General features: G+C 41.7%; 1 protein-coding gene across 2 annotated transcripts in view; it reads right to left on the bottom strand.

Annotated features, from left to right (window-relative positions):
• LOC125457937 (collagen alpha-5(IV) chain-like) overlaps positions 1-27463 on the bottom strand; it is a 229248-nt gene that overhangs the window by 9710 nt on the left and 192075 nt on the right. For both annotated transcript variants that reach the window (XM_059651241.1, XM_048542743.2), the window contains exons 40-51: positions 26233-26331; positions 25632-25682; positions 24545-24730; positions 22454-22587; positions 20210-20279; positions 17183-17254; positions 16474-16599; positions 15038-15136; positions 12989-13195; positions 12436-12613; positions 4625-4739; positions 2746-2918 (exon numbers count right to left, since the gene is read on the bottom strand). In XM_059651241.1, coding sequence (XP_059507224.1) covers positions 2746-2918; positions 4625-4739; positions 12436-12613; positions 12989-13195; positions 15038-15136; positions 16474-16599; positions 17183-17254; positions 20210-20279; positions 22454-22587; positions 24545-24730; positions 25632-25682; positions 26233-26331 — 1510 coding nt within the window. The remainder of the gene's footprint in view (positions 1-2745; positions 2919-4624; positions 4740-12435; positions 12614-12988; positions 13196-15037; positions 15137-16473; positions 16600-17182; positions 17255-20209; positions 20280-22453; positions 22588-24544; positions 24731-25631; positions 25683-26232; positions 26332-27463) is intronic.

Below are 27463 nucleotides of genomic sequence, written 5' to 3' on the forward strand. Positions count from 1 at the left end.
ATTTAGCAGTTTGGATTAGAAACTGGCTTTCTGTCAGAAGGCAACAAGTGGTGGTTGATGGAAAATATTCATCCTGGAGTCCGGTTATTAGTGGTGTGCCTCAAGGATCTGTTTTGGGACCACTGCTGTTTGTCATTTTTATAAATGACTTGGATGCAGGCATTGGTGGATGGGTTAGTAAGTTTGCAGATGACACTAAAGTTGGTGGAGTGGTGGACAGTGTGGAAGAATGTTGCAGGTTGCAGGGAGACTTGGATAAACTGCAGAATTGGGCCAAAAGGTGGCAAATGGAGTTTAATACAGATAAATGTGAGGTAATTCACTTTGGGAGGAATAATAGGAAGGCAGAATACCGGGTCAATGGAAAGATTCTTGGTAGTGTGGATGTGCAGAGGGATCTTGGTGTCCATGTACATAGATCCTTGAAAGTTTCCACCCAGGTTGATAGTGCTGTTAAGAAGGCTTACGTTGTGTTAGGTTTTATTGATAGAGAGATTGAGTTCTGGAGCCACGATGTCATGCTGCAAATGTACAAAACGCTAGTGCGGCCTCACTTGGAATACTGTGTGCAGTTCTGGTTGCCCCCTTACAGGAAGGATGTGGAAGCATTGGAAAAAAGGTGCAGACGAGATTTACCAGGATATTGCCTGGTCTGGAGCGCAGGCCCTATGAAGAAAGGCTGAGGGACTTGGGTTTGTTCTCATTGGAGAAAAGGAGGCTAAGAGGGGATTTAATAGAGACATACAAGATGACCAGAGGATTAGATAGGGTGGACAGTGAGAGTCTTTTTCCGAGGATGATGACTTCAGCTTGTACAAGGGGGCATAGCTACAAATTGAGGGGTGATTGATTTAAGACAGATGTCCGAGGCAGGTTCTTTACTCAGAAAGTGGTAAGGGCGTGGAACGGCCTGCCTGCCAATGTAGTTAATTCAGCCACATTAGGGGCATTTAAACAGTCCTTGGATAAGCATATGGATAATGATGGGATAGTGCAAGGGGAGGGGCTTAGATTAGCTCACAGGTCGGCACAACATCGAGGGCCGAAGGGCCTGTTCTGCGCTGTATTGTTCTATGTTCTAATTGAGGCAGTACCCATTTTGACAGTTTCTCTTTGGAAAAGTTACACTCTCACCCTTTGTTGCAACATCTTCCATTTAACTGGATAACAGACTTCTGGGATATATGAGACAACAAAATGTGAGGCTTTTTGAACACAGCAGGCCAAGCAGCATCTCAGGAGCACAAAAGCTGACGTTTCGGGCCTAGACCCTTCATCAGAGACCTCTCTGATGAAGGGTCTAGGCCCGAAACGTCAGCTTTTGTGCTCCTGAGATGCTGCTTGGCCTGCTGTGTTCATCCAGCCTCACATTTTGTTGTCTTGGATTCTCCAGCATCTGCAGTTCCCATTATCTCTGGGATATATGACTTGAGTTGAAATCTTCATCCTGAAATTAATTCCTACCTTGACCTCGTCTTCAAGAGCCTTTTAGATTTTTTTATGGATGTTCCTATCATGTGTGGAAAGAACGATGTGTTAATTCAATGAAGCCCCTCCTTGCCAATGGCACCACCTTAAGCCATGTGATTTTGTGTCAGTGTAAAACTGAAACTGGAACATCTTTAACAAAGACTTTGCAGCTTGCTGTCATGAGTAACAGTTTCTCTTGTATCAAATGCCAGAAACAGTGTTCTGGTTTTCTAGGATGCTGCACTGCACCGCGCTGGCCTAGTATTTCAGTTTAAGAGTGCATTTCAGCCTTATTTTGTAAATAGCAGTACTGGAAATTTCTTTTATCTTGAAATAACTTGCATTCAAATCAAAACGAAATTAGCTATCCTCTTGGTGCTGAATGCTTTATATTCAGATTTCTACAGCTGTAGTCGCAGAAAATGAAGGGGGAAGAGATTCTCCTTTTGTTCAAATCTTTTGTTGGCCTTCAACCCGTTTTCACATATCACCAAAATATTGGAGTTTATAAGACAGCTACTGCAGCTATCATAGTGTCAGCATGCCTCTAATAAGTTGCTTTATGTAACTGGACCAGCTGCATAAATACTCAATATGAAGCAGGTCAAGGGCTGAATATTTTTCATTGACTAGCTGAATCCTGTCTCAAGCTTTCCCATCATTTACAAGGTATAAGCCAGAGGTCTGATGTAACAGTTTCCGCTTGCCCGTAGCTCTAATGTCCATCAAGAAGGTCATCATTATCTGGGACAAAGGACCTCACTTAATTGGCACCCCACAAATCACTTTAAAGGTTCATCTTCTTCATCACTAATGTATGATGGTTGCATTGTGCACTATTTACATGACTTCAGCATGATTTAGAAGTGTTATGGTATTGGGCATGCAGAAACACCAGTACCTGCAAGTTCCCCTTTAATCCACACACCATGCTAAAACAGAACTTGTTCGGAATCTGTATCCCTTCAGTGTTATTTGATTAATATAGTGGGATTTCTCCCTTGGAACATTTTGTGAAAAGACTACTCGGCATGGACTGTAGCAAGAAAGCAGTTCCTTTTCGTCTTCTCAAAGGCAATTAGGAATTGGAAAATACACTGGCTTTGCTAGCAATGCCCATATCCCATGCAAAAATACATTTAAAGAAAGGTCAATGGAGAATTAGCAGCCTGCTTTACATTCGCTGAGTTATTTCTAAAATAAAAATAAACATCACATGAGGTGGAAGACATATTCATATATAACAACCATATTAAAGTTTTTTGTGGTGCATACCTGAACATCTGTGAGGGATCTAACGTCGCTAGCCAAAAACTGTAAGTATTTACATAATAATTGCAGGTTCCCCTTCCTTGACATTCAATAAAGGGGGCAACACGAAATTCTTCTAAACAGGAGCCAGGTGAAGCCAGTGCTTGGCCTGATCCCTCTGCACCTGAGCTTCTGTGCTGGAGTTGAAGAGAAAAAAGAACATAGGTTGGCTTTTCTAAAAAAAAAGCACTGAAGTTTGACTCAACTTTTGTCTGTATCCCCTTTCCTAACATGACTTCTCATGGTCACAATAATCCTCCATTGCTGTCTTTGACTTTTTGTGATAGTGAATGCTCACTGAATTACATTGTCACTGTATTTCTCCAATTCTGAGCTCTTGAGTATCCTAAATTTTAATTGTTTTACAAGCTATCCAGCACTTACACTGTAGCCTGCTGGCATTTTAATTGTTCATCCAGATGCTTCCTAAATGTTTCAAGAGTATCTTGCCTCCACCACCCTCTTGGGCAGCATATTCTGTATTTCTGCCACCCTCTGGGTGAATTTACTTTTCCCACAAATTCCCCTTAAACCACTTACTTCTTACCTTAAGCTAATGTCCTCTGGTCTTAAATTTGTCTGCCATTGGGATAAGATCAGAAATCACATGAAACAACGTTACAGTCTCATACACATTGGCACCTCATCATTGGGATAAGATTCTCACAAACTACCAAGTCATTGCCTCTAATTTTGTACAACTCAATCAGATTTCACCTCAGCTTCCTTTGATCAGTGGAAAACAAATTTAGTCTATCCAGTCTCTCCTCATAACTGAGGCTTTTCATACCAAGCAACATCCTGATGAATCTCCTCTGCACCCTCTCCAGTGCAATCACGTCTTCCGATAGTGCGGCGACCAGACCTGCATACAGAATTCCATCTGTGGTCTAACCAATGTTTTATAAAGTTGTAACAAGACTTCCTTGCTCCTATACTCTATGCCCTGGCTAATGAAGGACAAGCAGCCAGCCCATCTAACTATGCTGATATCTTCAGGGATCTACGGACTTGTGCACTAAGATTTCTTTGTTCCTTGGTCCTTCCTGGGCACCTATCATTCATTGTGTATGTCCTTTTTTTATTAGACCTTCCAAAATGCATCACCTTGCTTTTATCAGAATCAAATTTCATCTGCCATTGCCGGATCCAATTTATCAGCTGATCACTATTATACTGTAGCTGGAGACTATCCTCCTCACTATCAACAGCACTACTAATCTTCTGTCATCTGTGGACTTACTAATTATATCTTCTATATTCGCATCCAAGATGTTAATGTACATAACAAACAGCAAGGGTCCCAGCATTGATCCCCAAGATCGACCGATGGTCACAGGTTTCCAATCAAAAAATCATCCTTCCACCATCGGCCTTTTCCTGTTGTTTGCAAGCCACTTTTGTATTCAATTTACTTTAGATCCCATGGGCTGTAACCTTTGAACTTGCCTTTCATGTGGGACCTTGTCAAAGGCCTACTGAAGTCCATGTAAACTCCATGAACTGCACTACCCTCCTCAATATACTTACTTATCTTTTCGAAAAAACTCAATTCAATTAGACAGGATCTCCTTCCAACAAATCTGCTGATTATCCCTGATCAATCGCTGTCTTTCCAAGCATTGATTAATCCTGTCCCTCAAGTTTATTTCTGATATCTTCCTCACATTTCTTTAAGTTGCTTCTTAAAAGCTACACCTTTAACCAAAGTCTTGCTTATGTGCCCTATTACCTTCCTTTGAGGCTATCAAAATTTCTATGTTGTAATTTCCCTGTGAAGGTCTTAGGATTATTTATACTAAAGGCATTGTATAAAAATACAAGCTGTTGTTTGTGTACATACCATTACAAAGGAATAGCCTATCCACAAGGACTTCCAACCCCTTGGGCATGGTGGGATTTGAACAGTTTGACTATGCACAGCTAAGACCGTTGCAGGACTTTCACAAACAATACATCTGGATAACAAGACATATGTACTGTTAATATAGACATTTGTAATACATATGTGGTCCACACTTAATTCAAAGTCATTTAACTCATTCAGTTTAAGGTAATTTATTTAGCAGCAAATTCTTCACATGTTTATGTCATTGAAATTATTGGACAATCCAATTGTTTTACTGTGAAATTTCTCAGTGGGCTGGACTAATTATAGTTTGAATATTGTAAAAGCTAAAAATTCATTCATGGGATGAGAGCATAGACTACTTATTGTTAATCCCTAATTACCCAGAGGGCAGTTAAGAATCAACCACATTGCAGTGGGTCTGGAGTCACATGTAGGCAGGATCAGGTAAGGATGGCAGTTTCCTTTCCCCAAAGGACATAAATGAACTGAATGGATTTTACTGACAATTGACAATGGTCACCATTAGACTCTTAATTTCAGATTTTTATTGAATTGAAATTCCATCTTCTGTCGTGGCAGGATTTGAATCTGGGTACCCACAATATTACTTGGTATCTGGATTAGCAGTCCAGCTGCCACCTTCCCTTGAATTAACAATCTACTGAGAAATAAATATCTTCTTTGTAAAGGTTTAATTTTGTGGCCATTAAGGTGAAAGACATTGGGAAGTGGAATTGAGTGTAATATTTTCTTCACTCCACATTTAGACATGCAGATTCCAAAATAGGTCACTGGTTAATGGTTTGGAGTCAGAATGGTGATTAATTTCTTGTGGTCAACCTGGGATCCAAATCCCAATAATGGAATACTAAATGTTGCTCTGGGAACTTCAGAACAGAAATGGACCATTTATCACCTCGTCCACCATGATATCATGGCTGATCTGCACCCTAGCTCCACCCTTACTCACCTTAGCCTCATGCCCCTTAATGATTTTGAATCATAAAATTCTATCTACTTAGGATTAAAAATTTACGATTGGTTGAGCAGCAATTGTTATTATCAAAGATAGTTCCAAACTTCTTCTACCCTTCATGTATAGAAGTGTTTCCTAACTTCACTCCTAAAAGAGTCTAGTTCTCATCTTTGGGCTAATCTTTGAGACAACCCAACCAGCAGAAATTGTTTGTCTTTATTTATCCTGTTTCCTTTCAAACCTTTAAAAATTTTATTCAAATCGTTCTTCCAATTCCAAGTATAATTCCAAGTCATAGATATTCTAGAAACCACACAACCAGCCCAGCTCTTCCCCTCCCCCCACTGCATCCCAAAACTAGCCCAACTTGTCTCTGCCTCCCTAACCTGTTCTTCCTCTCACCCATCCCTTCCTCCCACCCCAAGCCGCACCTCCATTTCCTACCTACTAACCTCATCCCACCTCCTTGACCTGTCCGTCTTCCCTGGACTGACCTATCCCCTCCCTACCTCCCCACCTATACTCTCCTCTCCACTTATCTTCTTTTCTTTACATCTTCGGTCCGCCTCCCCCTCTCTCCCTATTTATTCCATCCCCCTCTCTGATGAAGGGTCTAGGCCCGAAACGTCAGCTTTTGTGCTCCTGAGATGCTGCTTGGCCTGCTGTGTTCATCCAGCTTCACACTTTGTTATCTTGAATTCTCCGGCATCTGCAGTTCCCATTATCACGCATAGATATTCCTGCTGACCAACACTTAAAGTCCAAGTATAATTCTATTAAACATACACTCTGCTCTTTCTGAGACCAATGTATACTTTCTATGTGTGGTGCCTAGAACTACTCACACTACATGAGGTGTGTTCTAATCGGGTTTTTCTGTCATGTAAAAAGTGTATCATTTTCTTTTTTTTTTGATTGTGGAATTAAAAGCGGAAAGGACAGCTTTAAAACCAAGGACTGGAAAGAATTCCTGCCCTTGTTTTTAAAAAATGTTGCGTGAATTCATTTGTATTTGCGTTTACATTGCAGCTTTGCAGGCAGTGAAGGACGTGAGATAAGACAGAATGGCACTAGAGTGTATATGCAGGGTGAGATTCAGCTGGCAACAGGTGGCCGATTAGTTAGTTGAATTGTGATCAGTTGTGGATCCCAAAGGTTATCAGCCTGATGGCAATTTTCTGATTCTTAAGCAACTGATCAGCTTGTGGTTGTAAAGGATATAGAACCTGCTCTTTAAGCAACACCATGTCTCCAGCTTTCTGAGGTAAAACCTGAAGCTTGAAGCAAATTAATAATTTCTCTCACCAGTTGTTGTAAGTGCTTGCCTTTGGCTACTAACTAAGAGACTTTGTAATTAGTGTAGCAATTGCTCTGTGCCTCCTGCAAAGAAGTAAAAACCTTGGAGTAAGGGGATCAAAGAACAGAAGCTGTTAGAGAATAAAAAGAGCAACTCATCAAACCCAGTGGACTAGGGCTATTGAATTTTATTTCCTCCAGCCAGTACATTAATTTTTGTTTTGTTTGTCAGTCTCTACATGTGTTTGCAATGGTTTAAAATGGTGTCCTGTCACCAAGTCACCCTTTGTTTACATGTGTGTTGTACTTGACACTGGTCCCACTTCCTAAAGCCAGCTGTCAGAGTGAACAGAACTTCTGACACTCCTGCTTGTATTTGTCAGCCAGAGATGTTGGCCAGAGATCAGATTGGTTTGTTGAAATGGCCAGCAACTGGAAGGTCAAGGTCTCCTTTGTGGACAGAATATATTACCCTGTTGCCTGGCCAACATCTCTGTCTCAGGCTTGCTGCAGTGCTCCAGTTAAACTCAGCACAAGGTAGAAGAACAGCACCTCATCTTCTGCTTGGGAACACTACCATTATGGACTCAATATTGAGTTCAACAAGTTTAGGGCTTGGCTCTCCCATGGCCTTATCCCAAACGCCACCCACCAGTCCTTGTCTTTTTTTCTTTATTTATTCACGGGATGAGGACGTCACTGTTATCACAATGTCTGCACAAAATCCATTGTTCCCATTAACAGTCCCTATTAATAACCAATAATAATTAATAATCTGACCTCATAACGAAGGATATATTTCCCTTCCCACCCCATCTGCCTTCCGTAGGGACTGTTCTCTCTGCGACTCCCTCGTCCGCTCCACACTCCCCACTAGATCCACTGCTTCCGGCACCTTTCCTGGCAAACACAGGAAGTGCTGTGTCTTACCCTACACCTCCCCCCTCGCCTCGATCCCAGGCCCCAAAAAAAACCTCCCACATCAGACAGATGTTCACCTGCACATCCACTAATGTGGTCTATTGCATCCATTGTTCCCGATGTGGTCTCCTCTACATCAGTGAGACCAAGCGTTTCCAAGGGCTTCCATTATGTGGATAATTGGAGCACATTCTGGGGAAGGTGGGACCTGTACAGTAAGGATGGGTTGCACCTGAACTGGAAGGGCACAAATATCCTGGGTGGGAGGTTTGCTCGAGATAAAGGGTTGGTTTAAACTAGATTGACAGGGGGTGGGGAACCGGATTTATAATTCAGGGGATGAGATATTCAGCCTTCCAACAGACACCACAGGGAGTGAGTGCGGTCGAAGGAGCATAATTGTGGATGCAGGGTTGGTTTGAAGTGTACATACAATGCTAGAAGCATCAGAAATAAGGCAGATGAACTTAGAGCATGGGTCAGTACTTGGAACTACGATGTTGTGGCCATTACAGAAACTTCGGTAACTCAGGGACGGGAATGGTTGTTGGAAGTTCCAGGATTTAGATCCTTTAAAAGAAATAGGGAGGGTGGTAAAAGAGGCAGGGGAGTGGCATTGCTAGTCAGGGTGAGCATAGCAGCAACTGAAAGGCAGTTCGAGAATGATATGTCAACAGAGTCACTTTGGGTTGAGGTCAGGAACACGAAAGGAGCAGTCACTGTGTTAGGGTTTTTTTTCCAGACCCCCAATAGTTGCAGAGAAGTGGAGGAGCAGATTGGGAGGCAGATACTGGAGAAGTGCAGAAGTCACAGGGTTGTAGTCATGGGTGACTTCAACTTTTCAAGTATTGATTGGAAACTTTTTAAGTTGTTATAGTTTAGATGGAGCAGATTTTGTCCAGTGCATTCAGGAAGGATTCCTGACACGGTATGTAAATAGACCAACATGAGGAGAGGCCACTTTGGATTTGGTGCTTGGCAATGAACCGGGCCAAATGTTAGACCTGTTGGTAGGAGAGCATTTTGGTGGTAGCGATCATAACTCTGTAACTTTTACAATAGTCATGGAAAAGGATAGGTACATACAGCAGGGTAAAGCTTATAATTGGGGGAAGGGTAATTATAATTCTGTTAGGCAAGAACTGGGTAACATAAAATGGGAACAGATGCTGTCAGGGAAGAACACTATTGAAATGTGGAGATTGTTTAAGGAATGCATACTGTTTTTCCCTAGCAGGCAGGGAAGATACGGTTGAGTGAGGGAGCCTTGGTTTTCAAGAGAGGTCGAACGATTGGTTAAGAGTAAGAAGGATGCTTATACAAGGTTTAGGAAATAAGGATCGGATAAGGCTCTAGAGGGATACAAGTTATCCAGGAAGGTGCTGAAGAAAGGGCATGGGACAGATATAAGGGGGCATGAGAAAACCTTGGTAGATAGGATGAAGGAAAATCCCAAGGCTTTTTACACATATGTGAGGAATAAGAGAATGATCAGAGAAAGGGTAGGGCTGATCAAGGATTGTAAAGGGAATTTGCACACGGAGCCTGAAGAGATAGGAGAGGTCATTAATGAATACTTTTCTTTGATATTCACAATTGACGGGGACCTAGTTGTAGAGGAGGACAGTGTGAAACAGGCTGGTAGGCTAGAGAAGGTGGATGTTAGTAAGGAAGATGTATGAGGAATTTTGAGGAACTTGAAGATAGATAAGTCCCTCGGGCCTGATGAGATTTATCCAAGGATTCTATGGGAAGCGAGGGAAGAGATCACAGGGCCTTTGGCGATGATCTTTTTGTCCTCACTGTCCACAGGTATAGTGCCGGAGGATTGGAGAGAAGCGAACGTCATTCCCTTGTTCAAAAAAAGTGAATAGGAACAACCCCGGAAATTACAGGCCAGTTAGTCTTACTTCATTGGTGGGCAAATTATTGTAAAGGGCTCTGAGAGAGAGGATTTATGATCACTTGGATAGGCACAGTTTGATTCGAAAGAGCCAGGATGGATTTGTGAGGGGTAGGTTATGCCTCACAAACCTTATTGAATTATTTTGAAGAGGTGACCAAACGCATGGATGAAGGTAGAGCAGTGGATGTGGTATACATGGATTTAAGTAAGGCATTTGATAAGGTTCCCCGTGGTAGGCACATGCAGAAAGTAAGGAGACATGGGATCAGGGCAAGTGTGGCAGATTTTATTCAGAATTGACTGACCTTTAGAAGACAAAGGGTGGTAGTGGGCGGAAAATATTCAACATGGTGCTCAGTTATGAGTGACCAGGATCTGTACTATTTGTGATTTTTGTAAATGATTTGGATGTAGGAGTGGAGGGGTGGATTAGTAAGTTCGCGGACGATACAAAGGTGGATCAAGTTGTGGATTGTGCAGAGGGCTGTTCTATGTTACAAAGGGACATTGATAGATGCAGAGCTGGGCTGAGAAGTGGCAGATGGAGTTTAATCCTGAAAAGCGTGAGGTGATTCATCTTGGAAGGACAAACTGGAAAGCAGTATACAGGGTTAATGGAAAGATTCTTGGCAGTGTGGAGGAACAGAGGGATCTTGGGGCTCATGTCCACAGTTCCCTGAAAGCTGCCACCCAGGTGGATAGAGTTGTTAAGAAGGCGTATGGTGTGTTAGCTTTCATTAATAGAGGGATTGAGTTCAAGAGCCGTGAAGTTATGCTCCAGCTATACAAAAGCCTGGTTCGTCCACATCTGGAGTATTATGTCCTGTCCGGTCACCTCATCACAGGAGAGATGTGGAAGCATTGGAAAAGGTGCAGAGGAGATTTACCAGGATGTTGCCTGTAATGGAAGGAAGGTCTTACAAGGAACGGTTGAGAGAGCTGGGGCTTTTCTCTTTAGAACGATGAAGGATGAGAGGTGACTTGATAGAGGTGCACAAAATGATCAGAGGTATTGATAGAGTGGCTAGCCAGAGACTTTTTCCTCTGGTAGAGGTAGCTATTATGAGAGGGCGTAGTTTTAAACTGAGTGCAGGTAGATGTAGGGGAATTGTCAGAGGTAGGTTCTTTACTCAGAGAATGGTTGGGGTGTGGATGCATTGCCGGAGAGGATAGTGGAGTCGACCTCATTCAGGGCATTTAAGCGGCTATTAGATCGGCATATGGATGATAGTATAGGGTGGGGTTGGAGGTTAGATGGACCTTAGTTGAGGGTTAAAAGTTTGGCACAACATCATGGGCCGAAGGGCCTGTACTGTGCTGTACAGTTCTATGTTCTAAGTGGAGGCTTGGAGACCACTTTGTAGAATACCTGCACTCGGTTCGCGACAAACGACAACACTTTCCAGTCATGATTCACTTCAACTCCCCCTCGCGCTCCCTGGACGATATATCCATCCTGGACCTCCTCCAGTGTCACAGTGATGCCACCCGGAAACTGGAGGATTAGCACCTCATATTCCACCTTGGGACCCTACAATCCAATGGTCTCGATGTGGACTTCACTAGCTTCAAAATCTTCCCAGCCTGGCCTCATCCCATGACCAACCCTCCCTCTCATCCCCACCTCCTTGACCTGTCCATCTTCTCTCCCACCTATTCGCTCCTCCTACCTCTGACCAATCTTCATTACTGCCTACCTGTACTCACCTATCACCATCCCACGCACCTTTTCCAGCCCCACCCCTCCTCTCTATTTATTTCAGATCACCCTTCCCCCTCCCCAATTACTGAAGAGGGTCCCGACCCAAAACGTCAGCCTTTCTGCTCCTCTAATGCTGCCTGGCCGGCTGTGTTCCTGCAGCTCCGCACTGCGTTATCCCCATTAGTAGCAATTCACTCACCTAACCGATTTCCTACCCACTCCTTTGCCTGTCCAATTGTTCTTCTGCCTCTTCGGGCTCTATCCCCACCTATCTTTCACTCCTTACCACTTTCCCGCACCCAACCTTGTGCTTATAAACTGATATTTTCCTAGCTACCATCAGCTCTGAGTCACTGGACCTGAAACATTCTTCCCACAGATGTTGTTAGACCTGCTGAGGCTTTTCAGCAGTTTTTGTTTTTGTTTCTGATTTACAGTACCTGCAGTTCTTTTGCTTTTTATTGAGCTTTCTATTCAATCATTCTAAGTTGTTCATGAGTATGATTGTGATGTATAGTTGAGGTTCCAACAGTTTCATAGTATCATAATGTACACCAACGACCTGATCATCTAATGCAATGCAGGGATTGAATACGGAACTCTCCAAATCTGTAAGGATGTATTCAGAGATAATGAGAACTGCAGATGCTGGAGAATTCAAGATAACAAAGTGTGAAGCTGGATGAACACAGCAGGCCAAGTAGCATCTCCTGTAAAGATGTATTGTTTGCTAAGCCTGGGTTCTTTCAAATTCTGGAGAGGTGTACACAGACAGTTTAATGAAGGCACTAAAACAGAAGTTGCTGGAAAAGCTCAGCAGGTCTGGTAGCATCTGTGAAGAAAAAAAATCAGAGTTAATGTTTCCGGTCTGGTGACCCTTCCCAACTCTGATATTTTTCTTCACAGATGCTGCCAGACCTGCTGAGCTTTTCCAGCACCTTCTGTTTTTGTTCTTGATTTATAGCATTCACAGTTCTTTCAGTTTTTAATGAAGGCACTACCTGCTTATAAATGGTTTCAGCTCGTTTCCACTGATTGGAGCCATATCCATTGGCATTTCTTTTGAAGTTGATAGCCAATAAGAATAGTCATTTCTTGATGCATAGTTACAGACATCATTTACATTACAGAACAAAAATGGCATGGCACTGAATCTTGGCAAGCAACTCCCAGCAGTTCCTGAAAGCCACAGAAACATAGCATGTAGATTTAACAAAGAAAATATATGTAGGTCAGTCAGATTGGATTTATACAACGTGTTGCACTGTATAACCATACTAGTTAAGCATTGTTCCTAGTGCTGCTGTTAAATGCTATGATAAAGTCCATGGTTTAGACTCAAAGTTATGGGATTTGCCTCTCCCCTGACTACATGGCAGAGAAAAGAATATGCAAATGCCAACATTTTAGAAAAATGCACAGCGATAAAAATATCACAAATATCAGGCATTAATTTCTGTGTGACCCTTCATTACATTAAAATTGATGTGCAACAGGCTTTTTAAATACATGTCTAAATGTAACATAAATTTGATCAGAATTGAATTAACATACCTAAATCTTGTCCATATGCACGTTTGTTTCCTTGCACGTAGAGGAGAGAATAACCAATATATAGCTGTTTAGTGTTGCCTGGGCAGGAAGGTACCTCTGTAGTTTGACTATGACGTGTAAAAACAAAACCTTGAATATCTCTTCCCATCGGTCCAGGGTGTCCCCCGTTCCCCTCCTGTCCCTGGGGACCTGGATAGCCCTTCGGTCCTAATTTCAAACAATAACAGTATTTGTTCAATTTGCAGCAAGATAATGAGGTTATTGCCTCCTATTTTGGAATATTCTTTTACTTGCTTCTTAGGCCACTGTATTCTTCTCTCAATATCACTGGTTATGTGATGTAGGCCACAGTGGTCTTAGAAATGTATTTGCCTATTTACAATCTATGAAGGGTGTAGCGAGTATGTGGAGAATTTTAGTTATCAATCTGTTTTACTAAATTTTGAAAAGCATGTTACAGTGTGCTCTTTATTGTTGCAGTGGAGGTTCCTTCAGGATTTAAAATGGAAGAACATTTGGAACACTAGGTCATAGTTTTAGGCTAAGGGGTGGCAGATTAAAAAAGAAGTGAGGAGAAAGTATTTTTATCAAAGGGTTGGGAATCTACTGCAGAGTATGGAGAGGGACTAAGAAATGGACAAGATCAGCATGACGCAAGAGTCCGTTGGGGGCTGAATTGCTTGTTTCTAGTTTTTAGGTACTGCGAAGAGGGAGTAATTCCACATTAACTCCATTCATCCAATGAAAAGGTGGTTACAATCGCAAAATGCAGTAGAGAGACTTTTCACTTGCACTGTCGTGATTCCTGGAGTCTTCTGCTGTGTGGCCAGGCAGCTGCCAGAATTTGATGGCAGCCTCATGAATCATTGCAGATCTAGACATAGTATTGTACCCTTCTGTAAATGTCCTACTAGATGGACCACGTGCTATGCATATTCATTTCAACACATATGCTTCCAGGGAAGTCCAAATCTAAGGACACTAGTTTATAAAAAAGCCTTGAAAAAAACCAATAAGGCATTCGGTAGAAGCCTCTTTACTCAAAATGATGAGAATGTGGAACTTGTTGTCACCATGAATTGCTGAATGACAAGCATAGATGTATTGAAAGGGAAGTGTGTTAAGTATGATGGAAAAAGCTTTAGGATATGTTAATAGGACAAACTTAAGTAAATTAGCAGGACGTATGTGCAGACCATGAATCCTATTATACAGGAGGTGCCGGACTTCCGGCCATCCAACTTGCGGACGCTCAAATTTACAATCACGATCCCATATAGGGGTATAATTTTAAATATCAACATATAGACATTTGCTATGAAATAACTCCACAGAGGCTGGTATCCTGTCATGAAATCACCCTTTGTTTACAAGTGCATAGTACTTGACACTGGGCCAACTTCCTCAGAGCCAGCTCTGAGTGAACAGATCCTCTGACACTCCTGTTTATCTGTCAGCCAGGCTCTCTGCTTGGACCAGATTAACAGCCCCAATCAAAGATTTTATATTCTATGAGGTCCACCTGGATGATCTTGTTATAATCACTACATCTGTACTTATGATTAGCTGCTTTATATGGCCCTGCATTATGTACAAACCAACTTGTGAATGAACTCAGGAGTAGAACCTGGGGATTGCCTGTATCATAAAATTCTACATAAAGTCTTGCAGCCAATAGTTCAAAATGTGAAATTGGTACTAAACGAAGAAGAACTGTTTCTGTGTATTTATGAATAATATGGAGTGCTGCTAACCTAATCACCAACATCACACCTAACATTAACCACCCAATACCTCTGGCATCACACTCAACCTATAGTATACCTTTCTGCCAATGGGTTCAATCTCAGGCTGCCCACTATTGCCCTCCAAATTAAAATAAGATTTTTTTTGTAGTGATCGTGTCATAATATCTCTGAACAGGTTGATTAAGAAATAGCTATAATAAATCATAAAATGAAATAGCTTCTTCTCACTGGCCTTCCTTTCCAATTAATGGTAATGATTAGTAAGAATTACTCATTGTTACTTGAAACTTGTCTCATTTACCTTGTTGCCCAGGAAATCCTGATGAGCCTTTTTGTCCTGGATGCCCTATACCACCTGGAGGCCCATTATGACCAAGTGAACCAGTTGGACCTTGGCTCCCTGTTTGTTAAAAAAATAACCATTATGTTACTGTAGCAATTTATATTTACATGGTGCCCTAAATGAATGAAAACATTTCATAATGTTTCAACAAAGCATCATGAGGTACCATTGACTCATTGAAAGAAGTTTGGATGGGTGACTAAAGAATTAGGTTTTGAAGACACTTTTAAAAGTGAACAAGAATGTGGAGAGATAATGGGAACTGCAGATGCTGGATAATCCAAGATAACAAAGTATGGAGCTGGATGAACACAACAGGCCAAGCAGCATCTTAGGAGCACAAAAGCTGATGTTTTGGGCCTAGACCCTTCATCAGAAAAGGGGGATGGGGAGAGGGTTCTGAAATAAATAGGGAGAGAGGGGAGGCAGACCGAAGATGGATAGAGGAGAATTGCAAGAGAGTTGCAGTGGGAGAGAGATCCCCTGTGGTTGGTCCGGAGGGAGGAGGGTAACCTCTTCAGGTTAGGCATCCCTGGAAGAAGCAACTGGGTTTTCATTTCCACGGAAATGCTAGTTTTACATTCAGTTCAAAATTTGAAAATCAACTCCAGTGTGTTAAATCTTAAGGTAAAGAGGGATGGTACAAGTATTAGGTAATAAATAGGACTGAGGTGAAAACATGATCAAATGAATATGGGTTAGACATTTATTTAGACCCTGTTTTGCCTGAATCTGGACATACCGGACACTGGGGATTTTGTTCAACTATATGCCTTGGACCTTGTTAGCATAATTCTTTAGTGAACTACTGGCAACAATATGTCCGATAAAAGCTTGCAACTTTCCAGCACAATTTGAAACAGTTAAGGAGATCTGGTCCAGGAGAAATTTGAGATGGACAGTGGGAGGTAGGAATGACTGAACTGGCTTGAGTTACAGAAGAAGTATTTCATAAAACCAGAAGAAATAGGATTAGGAGTGGACCATTCTGGTCTCTTGATCCTACTCTGCTATTCAATAGGATTGATCTCGTTCCTAGTAGCTCCAAATCAAGGTAATTTAAGATTGAATTTAGCTAGCATTATGACTGGCATATGCACCTCTCAGTGCGAACAAATTTCTGAAAAATATGCTAATGCATTATCTTTATGTTCTTCATTAATGTGTTTATTTCAAGCAGCTGTTAGTGTTGCCAAAACATAAAAAGACCCAATATAACATTCAGGCTCGTTGTGGATTCAATACAAACCCCACAAAATCAATTAATTTTGTCCCTTTTAACATCTAAAATCACCAAAATAAGTTGTTTTTCATCACAATGAGTTTACAGTATTTGTGAGAATTGCCTTGGACTAAGACTCAAATTTTAGGTTCCTTTAGTGTTTTGAAAGTACCGATACATCCAGGTGGTCCAGGAGATCCAGGAGTTCCACTTGGTCCTTCAGATCCCGGTGGACCCGGGAGTCCGGAATCACCTTTTACAGATATTGTTGTTATAACAGATGCCAGCCCTTCTGGACCTAAGAGCAAACAGGTGATATAGAAACAATTCCAAAATGATACACTTAAATTTTTTTCAAGTCATGTCTAAGTTCTTTAAGTGCTCCTTAATTCAAACTACTAACAAGATTACAATAAATACAAAGGCCTGAAATATCCTGAGATTGTACTTCTGGAAAAGTGAGCAATTTTCATTTTTCTCAAAGCTAATGAAATGCAGAATACCACAATCACAATCTTGTAGCTTTGACTCCTTACTTTGCAGAAGTATGCTCAATTTGCCACAGAAACTATTGGATATCTTTGCAGGAGTTTTACAATGTGCTCTACTGAACTCAATTTTAAAATTAAAACCTGCTTAACGTTCAGCGTGGGACATGATCACTCTCGTCTTTCTAATACTTATCTCATGTAGCAGGCAGTGACATCTCAACATCATGAAACCCAATATGGCCCAGACGTATTTCAGATTCATTGTATTTTCCTTTTGGGTTTTGAATGCACCAATACTTCAAAAATAAACATCTAGAAATTTTAGCTCATAACCCAGTGATTTCAATATTATTTTTCCCAGTCTTTGCTCTTGTTAACTTGCAAGGGTACCTGGTTGCCCCGGCAATCCTGGCAATCCTGCATCTCCAGTCTGGCCTTTGACTCCTTTGTCACCTTGTAAGCCTATAGTAAAAAAAAATTAAATGGGAAATAAATAGAATAAGCAATACATAAACAAATGGCATTGTGGCTCAGTGGTTAGCACTGCTGCCTCAGTGCCAGGGTTCAGTTCCAGCCTTGGGTGACTATCTGTGTGAAGTTTGCCCGTTCTCCCAATGTCTGCGTGGGTTTCTACCTGGTGCTCTGGCTTCCTCCCGCAGGCAAAAGGTGTGCAGGTTAGGTAGACTGGCCATGCTAAATTGTCCATGGTGTCCAGGGATGTGTGGGTCAGGTGTGTTAGCCATGTGAAATGCAGGAATAGGGTAAGGAGATGGGGCTGTGCGGGATGCTCTTTGGAAGGCCTTTTTGGACCTGCTGGGTTGAATGGCCTGTTTCCATATTGTGGGGATTCTATGAGTGTATGAAACCACTCTCCCCAGTAAGCCCATCAGGACCTGAAGAATATTAATTCATTGATTATGACATTGAATCCCATTACATGTTTATACTCCCAATGTAATTTCAATGCAAATTGAAAATCTCATTTTCTAGGAGCATCCTGGAAAGTCTTGGTGCTGTTTGCTGTTAGAGCCTCATTAAGTTGGTTTTTCACTGAGAAAATTCACACAGAACTGATTTTATACTGTTTTTATACCAAAGCACCTTTATGGATGAATTTCCTCAATAGTTTATGACACTTTGTAGGCACATCATCCAAAATCTGTTAGCACTTAATTATATCTTCTAGCTCTTTGCCAACCTCTGCAAAATCTTAATTTGGAGAAACACAGCAGGTCAGGCAGCAGAGGACCAGGAAAGTGACGTTTTGGATTGGGTCTCTTCTTCAGAACTGGGGAGGGGAAGGGAGCTGTCACAATGTCTAGTGTCACAACGACCCTCAAACTGAAGGGCAACACCTCATATTCTGCCTTGGGAGCCTACAACCCAATGGCCTACTAGTGGCCCAATGGAATTCACTAGTTTTAAAGCTTCCCCAGTCCTGGTCTCATCCCATGTCCAACCCATCCTCTCATCCCTGCCTTCTTGACCTGACACAACCTTTCCATCTTCTGTCTCGCCTATCTGCCCCACCCATCCCACTGACCAATCCTGACCACTCCCTACCTGCACTTACCTGATACCATTGCACCTACCTTCCCCAGCTCCACCCCTCCTCTGTCTTTATTTCTGAGCTCCCTTCCCCCTTTCCATTTCTGAAGCAGGATCCAGACCCGAAACGTCAACTTTCTTGCTTCTCGGATGCTTCCTGGCCTGCTGTGTTCCTCCAGCTCCACACTCCGTTGTCTCTAACCCTAGCATCTGCAGATCTTTCTATCTCTAAATCTTAATTTGGGTGTGTTTCCAAGTTTCACACAAATTGAGCTTTAACGTAGATCTATAGCTAAAAATTAAAATGTAGCAGAAAGCAAAGCCACCTGGTTGATGGGCAACTAAAATTTTTGGACAAGGACAGTGTTCTCTTAGTGACTTTTGTCGAATTTTCTAGCTGAGACTGCATTTTACTGTTGTTGTTTTTTCGTCAGAGATTGTGAACTTGCATACTGCTCCAGAGATTTCAGGACAGCTATTCAGGCAACACTTTGGAAGTGCTGTGCCATAACAGGTGCCTTGTTTTGGATGAAAGATTACAGTGATGACCTCTCTACTCTCAATTGGCTGATATGTCTATCCCTCATTCAACACCATAGTGGGCCAAATCTTCCCAGCCCCTGAATGACGTGGGCAATGGCAAGAAAGTAGGGAGACTTGTATGAACCGGCCAGTGTGGAGATTCCTGAGAGCAAAAGGTCCCATTTTCTAAACAAGTGTTGAATGATGAAATAAGATTCTTACTAGAGAGCAGTGAGAAGCCTATTTGCTGCATTGATGGCCTTGTTATGATATCTTCTCATCTCATTGATACGCAGCTGCCCATTCTCCCAGCAGCTGGGTAAAAACTAGATGGTGACAATTCCTGACATGAAAGTAAGAATGAGTAACTCCAGCTCACTTCTTGTTCCTCTGGCCCTCCATCATCGTCAAGATCTTGAGGACTCTCCATGGGCAATGACTGCATGCATTTTTCACCAGAATGACCTTGTCTGCGCCAACAATGTTGGTTGCCAGTTTCTTTCCGCCTGATGAACTGGTGCAAATAAATGACTATGGAGGGCATCTGTGGACTGCCTGTGCTTGACCAGGGCATGACTGAATTTTACAAAAGGTGCTAGAATCAGGAATCCTGAGGGGCCTGGAAGTGGCTAGTATTTCTGCCTGTGGTGAGTGAAAAAATATGATGAGCAGGACGTTAAAGGGGCATGGAAAATAGGGAATAAGTGGAGTTTGGGAAGATGGCATGAGAAAACTCGCTTGCAGAGAGAAACTTCCCAGGAAATCTGCCAAAATTAAAATTCAGCTGATTTTTAGTAAAATTCAGCCTTAAAAAAAGCTGATCAGCAATCAAGTGATGTTTCTAGGAACATTTTGCTGTTCTTCCTGCATTACAACGGTAACTACACCTTGAAAACATCATTAGCTGTAAAGTGTTTCAGGATATCCTTAGATTTCAAAAGTGCTACATAAGTGCAAGTTGATCTTATCCCTTTGTTATGATTTAGTTGATGGGCCAACTGTTTTGGTCAGTGATTCATGCCTCTGGACTAATCTGATGGTTCCTTCATCCTCCTCCCAATTCTGCCTCTGTCATTGAGAATTAGTGGAAATTAGATTAGAATAGGTGAGAGATTCACTTTGTGCATTTCCTGAACAGTAATCAAGTAAGAATGATCTTCCCTCAGTGTGAAAAGTTACATTTGTATTACAGGGGTAGAAGCAAACATAATGTTCCCTCAATCTGAAGTTATGAGGAGACTGCAAGTACATACTGACCATTGCAAGTTTATGCTGGAATTGTAGCATTCGTCATACATTTCCAACAACCTTATATGTAGCAAAAAGACCCAAACTCCAGAGTAATACCTGGGAACCCAGGGGTACCGGTTGAACCTCTCTCGCCTTTGGGACCTTGAGCAGATGTGCCTGGAATTCCCTGCAGAGTTGAAGAGAAAAATCAACAAACATAGAAATGAATGTTCTGTCTGGCAGTAGGTGAGGGCGTTGATTTGTCCATCAGAAGTTTCCATTAGAAAATTTACCTTTGTGTGAACTAAAGTAGAAAGGCTATCATGACTATATTTCCTTGCTGCCTGTTATATGTTTTCCGACTTACTATCCCCAGGTAACGTGTATGCTGTAACAACATCTTGTATTTACATCTGTTTCCATAAGGATTACTGTGTGGGTATCAACAGGCCCCGAACATGAATGAATATTCTCTGTTTTCTTCATGAGGATATCTATACCAACATCACCATACCCCCAATATTTACAGGGAGGTAGATTAGGTGCAGAAAAACATGGAGGATGCTTGGCAAGGTATATTTTTCCTTTTTGGTAAGCACACAGGGTGGGGGGGTGACACAATAGATTTGGGTTGGGGATGGAGAGAGACTACTCAGGTGGGAGTCAATGGCCTAGTGGTATCATCGTTGGACTATTATTCTAGAAACTCAGCTAATGGTCTGGGGCCCGGCGTTTGAATCCTGCCATGATAGATAGAAAATGATGAGCGTGAAACTCCTGTTGGTTGTTGGAAAAGCCCAACAAACTCACTGATGATGTCAGGTAGAGAAATATCACCTGGGCTGGCTACATGTGCATTCAGACCCACAGCAATGTGGTTGAATCTTAACTGCCCTCTGAAGCTACTCAGTTGTATCAATTGCTATGAAGTCTCAACAAAGAGATGAAACTGGATGGACCACTTGGCATTGATCTATGTCTTGAAAAGTCAATGGCAGAAATAGCCCTTTCAACCCTGCAAAGTTGTCCTCACTAAAATCTGGGAGGCTAGAGCCAAACTTGGGAGAGTTGTCTCACAGACCAGTCAAACAACAGCTTGACATAGTCATAATCATGAATGAATAAAGAAAACAAAAACTGCTACAACGCCTGTCAACCTTGTTGGGAGACTTTGGCAGTTTGGAAATCTATCCTTTCAACAATAGGGCACATACTTTATTTCAGTTAATACAGATGAGATTAAATTGTTTTCTAACTGTAAAAATGTAAGGCTTTTAGAACAACAGTCTGATCGCTGCTGCTAGTGAGCGTAGGATAAATCTGTTCACAAATTATAACCTCCTTCTGAGAGAATTATTTGAGATAACAAAATGATGATATGGTCTTGCAAGGGACACAAGTTCAACTTTTAGCACTATTTAGCGATTTGAATTTAGCTTCCTCAATTGTCCTAAGGTGATATTTCAATTTCATTTGGAGTGGAGGTTGGGGATTCCAGACTGTGTAACCTAAGCATCTAAGTGCATTGCCTCCAAATGTGTGGTGAGGGAATGGGGAACGCGAAATAGTTTAGTCTTAAAGAAATTGAAACTTAAAGATATCTTCTAGGAGTAGAGCAAGTTATAGATAGCCAAGACTTTATTTGATTATAAGGATGCGTCATTTAAGTCTGAGACTTTGGGACTTTATTCAGGATAAGCAGACTCTTCTTCCTGACCTATCAAAAGTAATGTGGTCATTTAAAGAGAGATTTTCTTAATTTGAGCATTCTGTGGTCGATGCCAATATCAGAGACCAGCAAAAAGCACATTCCAACCATTATTTTCCAGTCATTGTTTTTGATATAATTTCTTAGATATGTGCCCACAGTAGGAAAAAAATTCCATTTAATAATAAATTGTTGCTAAATCATAGTTATTTTGGTACAATGAGTCCCCATATTAGGAATTAGGTTAGAGACATCCAACTTCATTCCACACAAGGCCTGATTATCTGACTTTCCTCTTCTGACAGGAGTCTCAGTGCATATCAGAAATGTGATCATATGTGGCATACTGTTTTCTGACCACTAATTTATTGCATGCATCTTCATTGTGAAGACTGATTAACACCTCATCCCTCTAGGTTCCATTCCAAAGGCAAAAATATAAAGTGATTTACTGCAACATTGGATGTTATTTTATGAAATGAACTGTGATTGTGGCTTTGTAACTGAACAGGCTGTAAAAGTCATTTTTAAAAAAATGTCACCTTTATCACCCCAAATTGTGTGTTAATTTGGTCATAAATGGAATTGTGCCTTCCGTTACAACTGTATTGCATGCAAATAAGAGCTAAAAATGTATTTGACAAGTTCCTTACTGGTTGTCCTTTTGCACCTGGATCACCCCGGTCACCTGGGTTGCCTTGAAATCCTAGGAGACCAGATGATCCTTTGTTCCCCTTCAGACAGTCTGGCCCTGGCAGTCCAAGCAATCCCTTTAATCCACAAGGACCTCAACAGAAAGAGCAGACTGAACTAATTAGAATATTTTCCAATATTTTACTTATTTCATATATATTTGTTAAATATTGACACATTAGGAGTGGATTAAATGGGAAACGTGGTGATTCAGTTAACTAGGCAGAAAGCTGATGGCAAACCTACTGCTGCCATTTTCAGAAGCCCCAACAAACGGAAAGACATTCAAGTAGTCAGCTGAGATCCTGCCTCCAAGAGGTTTTGTAAAATCAGAGGGCTGGCATCTCAGTAGCTCCACTTGTAGTGGAGGCCACTACTGGGAAGGAAGGGGAGAAAATCTTACTTCCGTGGGCCACAGAATGCCTGTTTGGAAAGTCTTTGTTTTCACTCCAACTCCATCCAGCCTTCATGAAGGCTGCCAGGTTTGTCTGAGCAGCCTCCCCAAACAGTACAGCCCTTCTCTGTCAGCGGTAAGTGAAGTGGCTATAAATTGACTTTGAGTTGGGAAGACGATGCTTCACATCCTGATGTAATCACAGGGAGTTGGGGGAGGAGGGGTGTGGGGTGGTGATGAACACTCCATCCAGTACCTGTCATTCCACTTCTAAGGCCCCCAACCTATTAATCCACACCTAAGGGCTTCATTAGATTCTGAAACAAAAACAATTTGCCAGAGAAACTCAGCAGGTCTGGCAGCATCAATGAAGAGAAAACAGTTAATGTTTCAAGACCAGTGATCTTTTTCAGAACACATCTTTAGATTCTGCCTCTCATGTGAATACACATTGGTACCAAAAGTAGATATTTCAGGTAATAGAAATTAGATTCCAATAACGATTATACCAGTAGTAAATACTACTAATTTATAAAATGTATAACTACTTAACATTGCATCCCCATTAAGATGGTAAAGGCAAGAGTTATAAAATATCAAATTGTATTTGCAGCCTTCATAACAACTCAATAAAAACAAACTAATCCTTGGCTGGTCAAGTAATTTTTGATGTTAATTGGCAATGCTAAACCACCCTATAGCATCACAGTGGAAGTCAGTCTTGGGTTCAATAGCATTTATAACTTTTTCTTCTAATAATTGTATCATATAACACTTGAAAACTTCAACTGTCACTTTTGGAAAAGTACAGGTTTAGATTTTTAGATTTTATTATCACATGTACTCATGTACAGGAGTACGGAGAAAAGTGCATGATGTTACCACATGTGGCGCCATCTTAGGTACCAAGGTACCTAGGTACATAAAAGCTTAGGTACAAAATAGTAAGAGAAATGAGAGTTAAAAAAGTTAAGCGTTTCTTCACAGAATAGTAGAAAAATAAAGAAATGGGTAATAATTTATATTAAACTCTTTCATAATTTAAACTAGGAAAGTAAGGGATTCAGTCCGAAGTTTAACAGTCTGTAAATCCTCTGCTATCAGTTGACGCCACCGCCACACGTGCAATTGGGAACATGCCAAGGATCCCCTCACATGCCGAGTTGAGGCACCACCAGGACCATCCATGAGACCAGGCCAAGACCTACCACAAACCGCTGGGAGACCAGGCTGGGACTCACCGACAGATCAAAGTGGGGAAAGGAAAGCAAAGGAAACACGGGCCATAGGAGCTCCAGTTGGAGCGTACTACTCAGCTGCAATCTTGAATGGCTGGGAGAGTGCATTTTCTCCACAGTTGCTTCCAGCTTGTGCCTGAAATATTGGAGATGTAGCAAATTCCTCCGTACAAACTGTTATTGTCAGACATGGCTCCTCTGAACAAATAGGTTATTTGGAACAATTCACCCACTCCACACCCACTCTTGCTCTGCATCTTTATTAAAGCTAGAAGTGGACAAATTTGATGCAGGTTGGGATTGGATTTGATTTTTTTTAAACGTTTCTCTCCCAACCCATTCTTGTGGGTAAAATTAGCTGCCACAGCATTTTAAATTATAGAGTTAATATGCTATAACTCAGAGTGACTAGGTTTTACCTGCAGGCCCGGGGGTGCCTTGAGGTCCTCTGTTTCCTTTGGGACCTTGAATACTCATTCCTGCAGGACCAGGCGGGCCAGATTCTCCGGGGAGGCCAGGAGGCCCAGGAGGACCTATGTCACCTCTAGGACCAGGGGGACCTCCTTCACTCTCATCACCTGGAGGTCCTGTATCTCCTTTAGGACCTGTTTGAATTCAAGAAGAAAATAAATTTTGAATAATGTGAACAGCACCATGACACGTTGTAGGGATTGGAATGAGGATGAGGAATGAGGACAAGATCCTGATTGGGGTTATTAACCTGGGCAAATCAGGGAGTCCCAGATTCAGATATAAACAGGAGATTAGCTGCCCCTCTTCCGTGGCAATGTGTGGGCCCAGATGTCCCTGGAAAAAGAACACATGGTATGCACCGGCCCTCTCGATACATTTTGGGAGAGGTGGTACCGCAGGATGTGGAGTGCTTTATTTCCCAGTCAAACTTTTGATTTGTTCCCTATCCATCCCCTCACTTTTTCATTCATATAGGTATTGCCCCCACAGGGGCTCTGCTTGCCATTGGTTCTTTGGTCACGTGGGTGTTTTTCCTGATGGATTATCAATAAAGTTATTTACACACCTGGTGTTTTTACTGTGTCTCACACCTGGACATGCACACATGGGTAAAAAAGAAGAAAAAAGAAAACAAAAACAGGAGATTAAGAAAATAATTTTAAAAAAGGGAAAAAGGTATGACCAGGAGATTCAGAGAGTGTCCTCACTCTGGGGACTGGCTCTGAGCTTGCTGGTCAGAGCCCATGTACCGTGCACATGTAAATAAAAGGTGATTTAGTGATGGGATACAGACTTCTGTGCCCATATCCAGTTATTTCACAGAAACAACAATTTTCCGCACATGCAATGGCAGCAGGCCATTTTTTTTTCTACTGGCAGCATGTCAATAGTTGAAATCTATGGATGCAAACATCACAGACTTCAGACATAATTTTTTAAAATGCACTTCTAGTGGGAAGAGTTTTGTGACTGACGTGTATTACAATGTTGCCCATCTATATTTCAATTTTCACATGTGCATGTTAATCTGACCTGATTGCCCACATGTGCCTGGTTGGCCTTTATATCCTCTTCCAGGTAAACCTGCAGGTGAGAAAAATATCTGTATTTAGTGTGAACTAAAACTAATGTGCCTTCTTGTGGCACAGTGGTAGTGTCGTTTCAAACTTGGTCCATCATTCAACTAGATTATGGCTGATATTCAACCTTAATGTCATTTTCCTGCAGTTTTCCCATGACCCTTGATATCTTGTTTATCTAGAAATCTGTTGATTTCTGTCTTAAACTTAGTGACACAATCTCGCAGTCTTTCAAGAGGGGAGACAATTCCAAAGATTTATCAACCTCTGAGTGAAGAAATTTTTTTACATCTCAGTTCTAAATGACTGGGAGTTGAGACTGTGTCTCCTTGTCCTGCCATCACCATCTCCTTTCCCACCCCACCGCACCTTACCCTACTAGCCAGATGAAACATCCTTCCTGCACCTACCCTGTTGAACTCTTAAAAAAATTTGTATGCTTTTTGAATGCAGTCTACCAGTAATGTTTATTGAACCTCCAGCTAAAATGCCTGACATTTGAAAGGAAATGTTATTGAAGATGAACACAAAATACTTTTTCATAAGTAGCTCACCTGGATCTCCCTTCAGTCCATGAGGACCTGGAATGCCATCAAGTCCTTGCTGGCCCTTTGCACCTGTTAATCCTGGTGGACCATGGCAACCTGGCATTCCTATATTGGATTTGGGATATTAAAAAAACGGAATTTCAACATTTGTTTCATAGGGTTAGCCAGAAGTAAAAAAGAAATTACTTTCAACTACTCAGACAGGAACAGGAGAATGTGGATTAGAAACAGTTATTTGAGGGCAAATCTACCTCTGGCATGTGGGAGGCTTTTAAAGACCAATTGACTAAAGTGCAGGACTTGCATGTCCCTGCAAAACTGAAGGATAGGATGGCAGGACTCAGGAACCGTGGATGACAAGGGAAATTGTAAGTTTAGTCAAAAGTAAAAAAGAAGCATATCAGAAGTCTAGGCAGCTACAAACTGATGAAGCCCTGGAGGAGTACGGAGAAATTAGGAAGGAATTTAAATGCACAATTAGGAAGGTAAAAAATGGGCCATGAAATGTCTTTAGCAAACAGTCAAAGAGAATCCCAAGACTTTTTATGTGTATGTTAGGAGAAAGAGGGTAACAAGAGAAAGAGTAGGCCCACTCAAGGACAAAGGAGGGAAGTTATATATAGAGCCACAGAAAGTTGGGGAGATCCTGAATAAATACTTTGTATCTGCTTTCACCAAGGAGAAGGGCATGACTAATTTTGAGGTTAGGGATGAGTGTGTGAATACTCTAGAGAATATCGACATATTTAAAGAGTAAGTTTTGGGAATCCTGAATTGCATTAAGAGAGTCAAGTGCCCAGGACCAGGTGAGATCTACACCAGGTAATTCAGAGAGGCAAGGAAGGAAATAGCTGGGGCATTGGCAGATATCTTCACATCCTTATTGACCACAGGTAAAGTTCCAGAGGACTAGGGAGTAGTGAATGTTGTTCCCCTGTTTAGGAAAGAATGCACTGAATCTGGGAAACAATAGGTCGGTAAACCAGACATCTGTGGTGAGGAAGCTGTTGGAAAAGACACTGAGGGACAAAATGTCTTCGCATTTGGAGGAAAATGGACTGGTTAGTGACAGGCAGCATGGTTTTGTGCAGGGAAGGTCATGTCTCATCAACCTGATTGGATTTTTTGAAGGGTTAACAAGGATAATTGATGTGGGAAAGGCTGTGGGAAAGGGCTTCATCAGTTTGTAGCTGCTTAGACTTGTCATATGCTTCTGTTTTACTTTTGACTAACCTTA

The sequence above is a fragment of the Stegostoma tigrinum genome, chromosome 14, assembly GCF_030684315.1.
Source record: "Stegostoma tigrinum isolate sSteTig4 chromosome 14, sSteTig4.hap1, whole genome shotgun sequence".
Taxonomy (NCBI): domain Eukaryota; kingdom Metazoa; phylum Chordata; class Chondrichthyes; order Orectolobiformes; family Stegostomatidae; genus Stegostoma; species Stegostoma tigrinum.